This window comes from Salmo salar, chromosome ssa09, assembly GCF_905237065.1.
Source record: "Salmo salar chromosome ssa09, Ssal_v3.1, whole genome shotgun sequence".
Classification (NCBI taxonomy): Eukaryota; Metazoa; Chordata; class Actinopteri; order Salmoniformes; family Salmonidae; genus Salmo; species Salmo salar.
The window spans coordinates 29,546,129-29,559,844 of record NC_059450.1 but is presented as its reverse complement, the minus strand read 5'-3'; the positions used below and the strand labels follow the sequence as shown (position 1 = coordinate 29,559,844).

General features: G+C 41.3%; 1 protein-coding gene across 1 annotated transcript; it reads left to right on the top strand.

Moving 5' to 3' along the window:
- Window positions 1–11,936: 11,936 nt before the first annotated feature.
- On the top strand, window positions 11,937–13,459 carry LOC123724121 (cTAGE family member 2-like). The gene is made up of 2 exons (XM_045687064.1): window positions 11,937–11,992; window positions 12,623–13,459. The coding sequence occupies exons 1-2, from the start codon at window positions 11,944–11,946 to the stop codon at window positions 12,892–12,894; spliced, it is 321 nt and encodes a 106-aa protein (XP_045543020.1). The 5' UTR covers window positions 11,937–11,943; the 3' UTR covers window positions 12,895–13,459.
- The last annotated feature ends 257 nt before the right edge of the window (window positions 13,460–13,716 follow it).

The window sequence follows — 13,716 nt, the reverse complement described above, 5'->3', positions numbered from 1 at the left end:
ACCTGTAGCACACGCTCCAGCAGGTATATCTCACTGGTCACCGCCAAAGCCAATTCTTCCTTCGGCCGCCTCTCCTTCCAGTTCTCTGCTGCCAATGACTGGAACGAACTGCAAAAAACACTAAAGCTGGAGACTCTCACCTCCCTCACTAGCTTTAGCACCAGCTGTCAGAACAGCTCACAGATCACTGCACCTGAACATAGCTCATCTGTAAACAGCCCATCCAATCTACCTTATCCCCATACTGTATTTATTTATCTTGCTCCTTTGCACCCCAGTATCTCTACCTGCACATTAATTTTCTGCACATCCTACCATTCCAGTGTTTAATTGCTATATTGTAATTACTTCGCCACCACGACCTATTTATTGACTTACCGCTCTTATCCTACCTCATTTGCACATGCTGTATATAGATTTTTCTACTGTATTATTGATTGTATGTTTGTTTATTCCATGTGTAACTCTGTGTTGTTGTGTGTGTTGAACTGCTTTGCTTTATCTTGGCCAGGTCGCAGTTGCAAATGAGAACTTGTTCTTAACTAGCTTACCTGGTTAAATAAAGGTGAAATAAAAGAAAAAGATTTTCCAATGACTCTCAAAGGAGGGCACCTATGGGTAGACGGGTAAAAATAAAACCAGACATTGAATATCCCTTTGAGCATGGTGAAGTTATTAATGATATTTTGAATGGTGTATCAATAGACCCAGTCATTACAAAGATACAGGTGTCCTTCATAACTCACTTGCCGGAGAAGAATTAAACCGCTGCTCAGGGATTTCACAATGAGGCCAGTGGTGACATTAAACAGTTATAGAGTTTAATGGCTGTGATAGGAGAAAACTGAGGATGGCTCAACAACATTCTAATTCTCCACAATACTAACCTAAACGACAGAGTGAAAAGAAGGAATACAAATATTCCAAAACATGCATGCTGTTTGCAATAAGGCACTAAAGTAAAACTGCTAAATAAATTGGCAAAGAAATTAACTTTTTGTCCTGAATACAAAGTGTTATGTTTGGGGCAAATCAAACACAACACATCACATCACTGAGTACCACTCTTCATGTTTTGAGACATGGTCGTGGCTGCATCATGTTATGGGTATGCTTGTCATTGACAAGGACTAAGGAGTTTTTAGGATACAAATATCTGGAATAGAGCTAAGCACAGGCAAAATCCTAGAGAAAAATCTGGTTCAGTCTGCATTCCATCTGACATTGGGAGACCAATTCATCTTTCAGCAGGACAATAACTTAAAACACAAGGCCAAATATATGCTGGAGTGGCTTACCAAGATGACATTGAATGTTCCTGAGTGGCCTAGTTACAGTTTTGACTTAAATCGGCTTAAATCTATGGCAAGATGGCTGTCTAGCAATGATCAACAACCAACTTGAAGAATTAAAAAAAAATATTAATATGCAAATATTGTACAATCCAGGTGTGCAAAGCTCTTAGAGACTTACCCAGAAAGACTCACCACTGTAATCGCTGTCAAAGGTGATTCTAACATGTGTTGACACAGGGGTGTTTACACAGGGGTGTAAAATATTTATTTCATTTTCAATAAATTTCTAAAATTGCTAAAATATTTTTCACTTTGTCATTATAGGGTATTGTGTGTAGAAGTGTGGGGAAAAAATGAATTCAGGCTGTAAGACAACAAAATGTGAAATAAGTCAAGAGGTATGAATACTTTCTAAAGGCACTGTATGTACCTTTCTTTAATACGTTGTGTTTCTGCTAAGCAAAGGTACAGATCAGTACCATCAAATGTTGAGGGTACACAAATTATATTTGTACCCTGGGAAACAGAAATGTACATTCACTGTACGTTGAGATTGAGAATGTGATGATTGTACCTTTTATTTATTCAAAATATTGGGTAAAAAAATGTACCATCATACTCTTTATCCGCATATAGGAGGAGGCTGGTGGAGTGGGCTATAGGAGGATGGGCTTATTGAAATGACTGGAATTGAATAAATGGAACGGTATCAAACACAACAAACATATGAAAACCACATGTTTGACTCCGTTCTATTTATTCCATTCCAGCCATTACAATGATCCCTTCCTCCTATACCTTTTCCCAAGGAGTTGCAATGCCTTCACCGACTTGATTTTATGTGTATAGCACACACTTTTAGCAAAACTTCAAATGTATGCACGTGACTAAGTCTCTTTGGAGAAAGGTGTCTACTAGTTGGCATATACCCATGTGAGAGACGCAGACTTGGTCTCAACCTTTAAGTCTTTATTGAAGACTCATCTCTTCAGTAGGTCCTATGATTGAGTGTAGTCTGGCTCAGGAGTGTGAAGGTGAACGGAAAGGCACTGGAGCAACGAACCGCCCTTGCTGTCTCTGCCTGGCCGGTTCCCCTCTCTCCACTGGGATTCTCTGCCTCTAACCCTATTACAGGGGCTGAGTCACTGGCTTACTGGTGCTCTTCCATGCCGTCCCTAGAAGGGGTGCGTCACTTGAGTGGGTTGAGTCACTGACATGATCTTCCTGTCTGGGTTGGTGCCTCCCCTTGGGTTGTGCCGTGGCGGAGATCTTCTTGGGCTATACTCGATCTTGTCTCAGGATGGTAAGTTGCTGGATGAAGATATCCCTCTAGTGGTGTGGGGACTGTGCTTTGGCAAAGTGGGTGGGGTTATATCCTGCCTGTTTGGCCCTGTCCGGGGGTTTCATCGGATGGGGCCACAGTGTCTCCCGACCCCTCCTGTCTCAGCCTCCAGTATTTATGCTGCAGTAGTTTATGTGTCGGGGGGCTGTGGTCAGTCCGTTATAGCTGGAGTATTTCTCCTGTCTTATCCGGTGTCCTGTGTGAATTTAAGTATGCTCTCTCTAATTCTCTCTCTCTTTCTTTCCCCCTTTCTCTCTTTCTTTCGTTCTTTCTCTCTCTCGGAGGACCTGAGCCCTAGGACTATGCCTCAGGACTACCTGGCCTGATGACTCCTTGCTGTCCCCAGTCCACCTGGCCGTGCTGCTGCTCCAGTTTCAACTGTTCTGCCTGAGGCTATGGAACCCTGACCTGTTCAGCGGACGTGCCACCAGTCCCAGACCTGCTGTTTTCAACTCTCTAGAGATAGCAGGAGCGGTAGAGATACTCTGAATGATCGGCTATGAAACGCCAACTGACATTTACTCCTGAGGCGCTGACCTGTTGCACTGACGACAACCACTGTGATTATTATTATTTGACCCTGCTGATCATCCATGAACATTTGAACATCTTGGCCATGTTCTGTTATAAGCTCCACCCGGCACAGCCAGAAGAGGACTGGCCACCCCTCATAGCCTGTTTCCTCTCTAGGTTTCTTCCTAGGTTCTGGCCTTTCTAGGGAGTTTTTCCCAGCCACCATGCTTCTACACCTGCATTGCTTGCTGTTTGGGGTTTTAGGCTGGGTTTCTGTACAGCACTTTGAGATATCAGCTGATGTAAGAAGGGCTTTATAAATACATTTGATTTGATTTGAATTTGATATTATATATTAAAACAGAATATTAAAACAGTGGCTACACTAACTCTAACCCTAGCTGTTTTAGACCTAGAGTTACATACTAAGGCTGGAATTCTATTTAATCAAACACACAATGCAACTATAACAGCATTGCTGAAAAAAATACAAGGTTTACAGGGTCAAACTAATTAAAACAAAAACTTCCAATTAAAAGGAACATGTCTGATGCATTTTGCCTTAAGCTACAATAATGACACATTTTCCATAAGATGTCCTGAAATTCAACTTTTTACATTACTTTAAGTGAAATGATCATGAGTCATTATTCTTTATTTTGAAGCTAGAAAAAGTTATCATGACTGTGCAGACAGCAACTTCTTTTGTGTTGTAAATCAAATACAGTGCCAGAGTAATGCGGACAAAGTGTGAGCCAAGTGGTTTTGGAGTAACAAAGGTCTCGCCGTGTTTGGCTTTAAAACTGAATAAACAGTAATGAACTTGATAACACATTACACCACTATCTCAACCTATTCTCTCACCTGGGTATGGTGACACAATTAGCTTTTGTGAGCTATAGCCGCTCTGTGCGTCATTTACAAGGAAAGCCGATATCAGCATCTTCTGAATGGGAGATGAAGAGAACTGCAAACCCCGGTGATGCACACAACTCATTTGGATTGAAATGTTCAAAGCAGGGACTCTTGTCTCTGTCAGACGGCACATAATTCAAACTTCTCAGGAATAGAAAGGAGAAGAAACATCTTCCCTGACTAATTTACGGAGTGATGCACGTGCGCACACACACACACACACACACACACACACACACACACACACACACACACACACACACACACACACACACACACACACACACACACACACACCTGTTTACTTTGAAGGCCAGACACATAAATCTCTCAACATGATGTTTAGGGGCTATAGAGTGTTATCGTTTCACCAGATACTATTCACTACAGTGTACGTTATTTCAACGTTTTTTTTAGTTCATGAATAGAGGTGCCTATTTTTATTTTAGTAAGTCCACGTGAAAAAACTCCTATTGAGTCTGAATGTGTTTGTGTGTGTGAGTGCATTAGTCAGTGTGTTTGCGTGTGCGTTCTTGTCTGCGTGCGTACATGTGTGCGTGCGTACATGTGTGCCCCCATGATTCAGTGCAATCCTGTCTCACAACCTAGACAAGTAACTGCTCACATTGTGATAAGAAGCCTCCAATTCAATAAAGCTTTGCATCCATTGAGGAGAAAATGACGATATAAAAGCACAACCATAGTTTACCTTTTTGTTATAATTTCAAAACACTAAGACATTCTCATAGCTCAATATCAATACGGAGTGTGTTGTGTGTTGCTTTGAGATACGCAGAGCACTGAGCAACCACTTTTATCCTGTTTGGTGACAGAGAGAGAGAGGAGAGATAGGGAGAGAGAGAGACAGAGAGAGAGAGAGAGAGAAAGCGAGAGAGAGAAATGAGCTAGAGTGAGTCGCGGATCCAGAGCATCCCTACATCCTTGCTTGCCTGCAGAGTGGTTCTGCTTGTTGCATGCTGGGTGGTTCTGCCTGCTGGATGGGTGGCTGTTCCCCTGCTGGGTGTGATCTTCCTCATTGGGGCTAGTCTGATATGTAACCGTGATTTGATATGTAATGGCTCTCCGCAGGCATCCTCCCGGCTCACACAGCTGGAGGAGCTATGGCTCCAGGAAGTTCTGAGCCCAGCGGGCTAGCAGCAGTCAAACTGACATCCACTGAATAAAAATGTACTATAAATTACATCCATCATACACAAATGACAAAACGTGTTAACCAATGCACATGTTATGTATTTCCTCTTAGATAACACCCATTACAAATGTGACTTCCAACTTCCACTCAACAGCAGCCAATGCAACGCTACAACAAAAGGAGCTGTATATAAAAATGCACAAGGTTATAGTGTGGTGAGACGTACTGTGAAGGAAGACTATCACTTCATACTTTAAACTGTTGATCAAAAAATAGGAAATAACCGCAAACAAGTAACCGCAAACAAGTTTTGTAATCTTCATTAAACCACACTTTAATTAAACTAAATGTGAAATTGTTTACTGGGCATGCTAGCTATTTGTTACACTGAACACAGATTCAATTAAAGTACATTTGCAGCCAGGTGGGTAAACCTGAGCGTTTCTCTCTAGGAAGAATTAAAATGCTTGACTCTTAAAATGGTCCTCAATACTGATATTTAACTGGAGAAATTTTGGCTTTGCTTTTTCTTAATTTGTGGACACTTTCCTCATTTTAAAACATTGTTGTCTGATTACATGTAATTTACAACATTTAATTTGGATTAAGTTGGATTTTGATTGACTTTGGTGTCTCTTGCTAGATCAGGGCCTTATTCGATGAAAAGCTGTTTCCAGTACAGGCTAAATTAAATGTGGATTTTATAGTCAATATCTACCAGCCCTCCTCTCTCTATCTACTCTGAGACCTAGTGTAGATAGATGAAAAGGGTCAGTAATATTAATGCTAACCAACCACAGAGGTATGTACATATGAGAACAGATGTAAAAACCCAGTCAGCCATCACTTTGGGCCCCTGAGGTGTACAGAGGCACAGGTCTGTAAGTAATATGTGGTAGCAGTACCGACGAGGAAGGCATCAGGGCCGCCCCCAGAAATTGTGAATAAAGAGGATAATTCGTTCAAGGAGGCTTAGGTTACATTATTCTATTTGGAGAGGAGGAGAAAGAGAAGAGAAGAACAGGGTTTAAAATTGCCCAGGCAGCACAACCTGAGATAAAGTTTTTCTGAGGCGTGAAAATGATAAAGGGAAATGAATAATGGAAGGAAGGTACACAGAGTACCTTGCTCTACTGAACAAGAATGCCCCCTTGGCTGACAGACAGCAGTATTTATGTTTGCTCTAGGTCTGAACCAGGTCTACATCTGAAATATCACCCTATTCCCTATGTCAGAGGTCTTGAACGTTTTCTGCCCCAGGGACTCCCGCCCAGGCAAACGCCAATCCAGGACCCCCATCATACATTAGCAAAAATAATTTTTTAACATGTCTTGTCTTATCAGTAAGTAATAAACAGTTTAAAATGAATAGATTTGGTAGATGATAGTTTTTCATCCTTTTGTCCTCCCCACATTATAAATGGGGGTGGATCGTAATGTATAGAATGTGTACCTGGAGGAAAATGGGGGAGGATTTAGTATTTTTGTTTATCTAGTCCAGGGGAGGGTCATGTAACTTGTAATTGACGAAGTTTCAATATTTCTCAGTGTTTTAGAATTAGATGTTTATTAGGCTATATATCGGTGTGTACCCGATGCCGCCCCTCATCTCTGATTCTCCGCTGGGCGCACCATATCAAGTATAGGCTATTTAGTGTAGTCTCAATCAAAATGATCCATAGCCTATAGGCTACGAAATGTATGCTTGGAGAAGCACATTTAAAAGTTATATTTATAAGATAGCTGCTGGGATGGTGTAAATAAAGTTAGGCTGCATTACACACGGCAATGGATACTCAAACCCTGAGCCCCGGCCTGCTCAGCTCTTGCTGATCAAAACATTTTTTGTGTGCTGTGTCACCAATTCTGTGCTGTGTAGGCCTACAGTGGCAGTTCAGGAGGAGAGTCAAAGGCTTCTTCACAAATTATTGGGGGATTAGGCCTAGTCCCAAAAATGCAATATCTTGTGCGTGGACTAGCCTATAGCCTATGTTCTGTTCAGTTTGAGAAGGAGAGCGAGAAGATCAGTGTGGATGACGGATCACCAGCTCAAGCTGAACCTCGGCAAGACGGAGCTGCTCTTCCTCCCGGGGAAGGACTGCCCGTTCCATGATCTCGCCATCACGGTTGACAACTCCCTTGTGTCCTCCTCCCAGAGTGCTAAGAACCTTGGCGTGATCCTGGACAACACCCTGTCGTTCTCCACTAACATCAAGGCGGTGACCCGATCCTGTAGGTTCATGCTCTACAACATTCGCAGAGTACGACCCTGCCTCACACAGGAAGCGGCGCAGGTCCTAATCCAGGCACTTGTCATCTCCCGTCTGGATTACTGCAACTCGCTGTTGGCTGGGCTCCCTGCCTGTGCCATTAAACCCCTACAACTCATCCAGAACGCCGCAGCCCGTCTGGTGTTCAACCTTCCCAAGTTCTCTCACGTCACCCCGCTCCTCCGCTCTCTCCACTGGCTTCCAGTTGAAGCTCGCATCCGCTACAAGACCATGGTGATTGCCTACGGAGCTGTGAAGGGAACGGCACCTCCATACCTTCAGGCTCTGATCAGGCCCTACACCCAAACAAGGGCACTGCGTTCATCCACCACTGGCCTGCTGGCCCCCCTACCTCTGAGGAAGCACAGTTCCCGCTCAGCCCAGTCAAAACTGTTCGCTGCCCTGGCACCCCAATGGTGGAACAAGCTCCCTCACGACGCCAGGACAGCGGAGTCAATCACCACCTTCCGGAGACACCTGAAACCCCACCTCTTTAAGGAATACCTAGGATAGGATAAAGTAATCCTTCTAACCCCCCCCCCCCCCTTAAAAAATTTAGATGCACTATTGTAAAGTGGTTGTTCCACTGGATATCATAAGGTGAATGCACCATTTTGTAAGTCGCTCTGGATAAGAGCGTCTGCTAAATGACTTAAATGTAAAATGTAAATGTAAGATGAGAACACAGCAGCACAATCAATCAGAAATGTTCATGGTGCTGAAAGTACGCAAATTCAAGTAGGCATAATTAATTAATCTTCATTTTAATTAGACTTTACTAACTACAAGAGGGCTTTGTGTTGGAGCCGATATCTTATTATTTAAGAAAAAAGAGGTAGTTCTACCTGTTTGACAGACAATTAGGTTATAGGCTGCTTAATCCATATATTTATCTGCCAATTCTTCCACCTACCATGCACTCTTTAAATAGCCTACCTCTGTGTCAGTGAGGGGATTGAGGGGATATGAGAGGGTATGCCATCGGCCAACCTTTTATTAAAGAAAATGACAAAAAGAACAGGCCTACCCCTTGTTAGCTTATGACTCTGTAACAGCGCTTTGGTCCAAAATGCTTTAAGGTAGAAAAAGCTGTAAAATACTTGGGAAAGAAGTTACTCCGATGGATATGGGGATATCATTGTTTTGTTTCTTCGACATTCAGAGGCTGAGCTACAACCTTCTATAGCCGAAGGAGACAGAATATGTACTTTGCTTGGGAAGTAATCTAATTCTGTCACTATCAATTGATAACTACTAGCAGGTGCTTTTTCAAAGCCTATGCAAGATACTCCAGTGAGTGTAATTTGATCAATATTAGGATTTCAGAAAAATATATATTCTCCTCTTTTATACTGTTGGTATGTAATTCAGACTTAGTTTATTCTGTTGTAGCTAGCAATATATTCTTTCCTCATATTTTCGCGGACCCCCTGCAGTATCTCCGCGGACCCCTAGGGGTTTCCATTTTAAAGCACCATTAATTTATTGATATTTTTCATCCTGCCCTATGTAAGTATGCACACATTCTGTATAAAACGCGAAATTGACGTTTAAATAATTCTAATGGTCCTTAAATTGTTGGTTATAGTCTCTTTTCAACTAGTATAGGGAGGATCAGTGGGGTTATAGCAGTCTCTCACAACAGTCCAGCAGCCAGTTATTGCCCTCAATAGACCCACCTAAGATGTGCAACCTACTCTCTTTCGACTACTCTGTCTCACAGTACAGTCCAGTACCCAATAATTGTCCTCAATGCACCCAGGTAAGGTGTGCAAACTACTCTCTTGTCTTAGACCAGTGGGGTTGTTTCAGTCTCCCTAAGCAGTCCAGTACAGTGGGGTTGTTTCAGTCAGTAATCAAGTCTATTGGAGGGTATGACTAGCTACAGGAGTTAATTGGCCGTTAGAACCCTAAATGTTATTAAATACTTCATCAGCCCGATGTAGGGCACCATCATCAATTACAATTATCAAGGTCAGCCTAGTATAATACTGGGGTAATGAGAAGAAATCCACCAAGTACTATTCTATAATTTGTTTGGATGATTATATTTTGTATATTAGAGACTTTTTGCACCATATTAATGTGCCCTCACCTAACCTGTAAAAAATACCCTGAAACACCTGTCACTTAATAAGTTCTTAGTCCCGCCCATAAAACTAGTTCATGCAGTGCATTGGTCAGTGGAGTTGGATTTGAACCAACGATCTAAAGATACACAGTGCCTTTCAGAAAGTATTCATACATTTTGTTGTGTTACAGCCTGAATTCAAATTGGATTAAATATATGTTTTTCTCTCACAGATCTACACACAATACCCCGTAATGGAATAAGTGAAAACATGTTTTTAGACATTTTTACAAATTTATTTAAAATAAATACAGATATATATGCTAGTTTGCAACATTGCAAGCTAGCATACATAATATATATATACTGAACAAAAATATAAATGCAACATGGAGTAATTTCAATGATTTTACTGAGTTACAGTTCATATAAAGAAATCAGTCACTTTAAATAAATAAATTAGGCCCTAATCTACGGATTTCACATGACTGGGCAGAGGTGCAGCCATGGGTTGGCCTGGGAGGGCATAGGCCCACCCACTTGGCAGCCATGCCCACCCACAGGGGAGCCAGACCCAGCCAATCAGAATTAGATGTTTCCGGACTTTTTTATTTCAGCTCATGAAACATGGGAACAACACTTTACATGTTGCGTTTATATTTTTGTTCAGTGTAATATAATATGATGTATATGCCATTTTGCTGCCACTTTTATCCAAAGGGACTTACAGTCATGCGTGCATACAGTACATTTTACATTTTGACAGACGTGTGCTCTACACACAAAATCAAGTCGAGGAAGGCATTACAACGCCTCTGCTTGAAACCTTCTTATGGTGTGTCTACCAACAGACTACAGTCTTAGAAATAAGGGTACAGTATTGTTCCCTGTGATACAAAAAATATAAAAATACACAATCTACCTTCAGAGGTACACATAGGATCTCACATGTTACTGTTTGGTACCTTTTAGAGTACATGTGCGATAGTGAAGGCTGGTGGGAGGAGCTATAGGAGGACATGTTCATTGTAATGGCTGGAATGGAATAAATGGAACATATCCATATGTTTGATGTGTTTGATACCATTCCATTTATTCAATTCCAGCCACTACAATGAGCCCATCCTTCTATAGCTCCTCCCACCAGCCTCCTCTGATGTGCAGATAAAGTGCATGATGGTACATTTTTGTACCTATTATTTTGAATACAAAAGTTACAATCATTACACTCTCAATGTATGGTAAAGGTACATTTCTGTTTGCCAGGGTAAAAATGTATGTTGTGTACTCGCAACTCTTGATAGTACTCATCTTTACCTTTGCTTAGCAGACATGCAATCTATTAAAGAAAGGTACATACAGTGCCTTTAGAAAGTATTCATACCCCTTGACTTATTCCATATATTGTTGTGTTACAGTCTGAGTTCAACATTTATTAAGTATACTTTTTTTTCTCACCCATCTATACACTATACCCCATAACGACAAAGTGAAAACATGTTTTTTGACATTTTTATGTATTGAAAATAAAATACAGAGATATGTTATTTACATAAGTAATCACACCACTGAGTAAATACATGTTAGAATCATCTTTGGCTGCTATTACAGCTGTGAGTCTTCTTGGGTAAGATTCTAAAAGCTTTGCACATCTGGATTGTACAATATTTGCACATTATTCTTTTTAGAATTCTTGAAGCTCTGCCAAGTTGGTTGTCTTGCAATAGATTTTCATGCCGATTTCAGTCAAAACTGTAACTAGGCCACTCAGGAACATTCAATGTCATCTTGGTAAGCAACTCCAGTGTATATTTGGCCTTGTGTTTTATGTTATTTTCCTGCTGAAAGGTGAATTTGTCTCCCAGTGTCTGTTGGAAAGCAGACTGAACCAGGTTTCCTATACACTGCATGCACAATTATTAGGCAAGTGAGTATTCTGATCTTATCATTGTTTCTATTCACATTTTCGAACTCCAAACCATATAAACTTGAATGCTTATTGGATTTAATCATTTTCAGGTGATATGTATTTGTGTAATGAGGGAGGGTGTGGCGCAAGTGAATAACACCTTATATCAAGGTGTGCATAATTATTAGGTAGCCTCATTACCTCAGGTAAAATGGGCCAAAAAAGAAATTTAACTGACACTGAAAAGCCAAAAATGTAAAATGACTTTCAGACGGATGCGACACTCTTTAAATAGCTAAACTATTGAGGTGTGACCACCGGACATTCAAAAGTTTTGTTGCGAATAGTCAACTGGGGCGCAAAAAATGCATGGGGAAGAAAAGGCGCAAATTAACTGCAAAAGACTTGAGAAGAATTAAACGTCAAACTACCAGGAACCCATTATCCTCCAGTGCCAGCGTATTCCAAGGACAGGATGTTTGCTAAGCTAGCAGATGAAGTCAAGGCCAAGGAGGACCTCCAAGGTAAGCAGAGTAGTCAGCTGTTCAATAGTAATTCCTCTGATCACGGTGGGTAACAAAACAACGTTTGTTTCATAATGTACATAAAATGAAGGTCTATTGAAAGACGCTTCAATAGCTGTTTTCATGATAACAGACAATTTTTTACATTTTAGTAATTTAGCAGATGCTCTTATCCAGAGCGACTTACAGTTAGTGCATTAATCTTAAAATAGCTAGGTGAGAACCACATATCGCAATCATAGTAAGTAAACGTTTTCCTCAATGAGGTAGCTATTAGCAAAGTCAGTGCAAGTAGGAAAAGACAAATACTAGGGTTAGTTCAAGAAAAGCGAGGGTGTTTTGGGAATAATCCAGATGCAAAGACAAAAGGTCGGTTTCCCAGACACAGATTAAAGGGATACTTAGCATTACTAGTAAATACCCATAGACTTCCAGTTATTGCACTAAAGCTAGTTAGCATTTGTTCGTGAAACTACCTCTCACTTCCTTCATACTGGACAGAGATACATTAAACTGGTATCCAAGTTCATCTGACTTTGGGGAAGTCGATTAAAGGGCCTCATTACCAAAATCCCAAAGTATCTCTTTGAGCCTAGACCTGGACTAAACAGCTTTACTGTTGTGTTGCAGAGGGGGTTAAGAAACTGGAGAATGAGAAGGCCTCTCTGCAGACAGACAGTGAGAAGTACACGGGCCAGGTGCAGAGACTCCAGCAGAAACTGCAGATCATGACAGAGATGTTCCAGGAGAATGAGCTCAAACTACACAGGTACTCTACGGGAGCCACACCAACGCTGACCCAAATGCACAGCTTCATCTATAAACATTCAAATCAAATAACATTTTATTGGTCACATACACATGATGTTATTGCGGGTGTAGCGCAATTCTTGTGCTTCTAGCTCTGACAGTGCAGTAATATCTAACAAATAATAAATTACACAACATATACACACATCTAAGTAGGAATGAATTAAGACTATATACATATGGACGAGCGATGTCAGAGCGGAACGGACTAAGGTACAGTAGAATAGTATAGAAAAACAGTATATACATATGAGATGAGTAATGCAAGATATGTAAGAATTAAGTGTCTAAGATACCATAGAATACAGTATATACATATGAGAAGTGTAATGCCAGATATGTAAAACATTATTCAAGTGACTAGTGTTCCATTCCTTAAAGTGGCCAGTGATTCCTAGTCTATGCCTATAGGCAGCAGTCTCTAATGTGCTGTGATGGCTGTTAGAAGCTGTTTTTCAGTCTCTCGGTTCCAGCTTTGATGGACCTGTATTGACCTCGCCTTCTGGATGATAGCGGGGTGAACAGGCAGTGGCTCAGGTGGTTGATGTCCTTGATGATCTTTTTGGCCTTCCTTACTCCCTGTTCAAAAAATGTAGAACCAAGAAACAGATATAGCCCTTGGTTCACTCCAGACCTGACTGCCCTTGACCAGCACAAAAACATCCTGTGGCGTACTGCATTAGCATCAAATAGCCCCCGTGATATGCAACTTTTCAGGGAAGTTAGGAACCAATATACACAGGCAGTTAGGAAAGCAAAGGCTAGGTTTTTCAAGCAGAAATTTGCATCCTGTAGCGCAAACTCCAAAAAGTTCTGGGACACTGTAAAGTCCATGGAGAATAAGAGCACCTCCTCCCAGCTGCCCACTGCACTGAGGCTAGGTAACACTGTCACCACCGATAAATCCACGATAA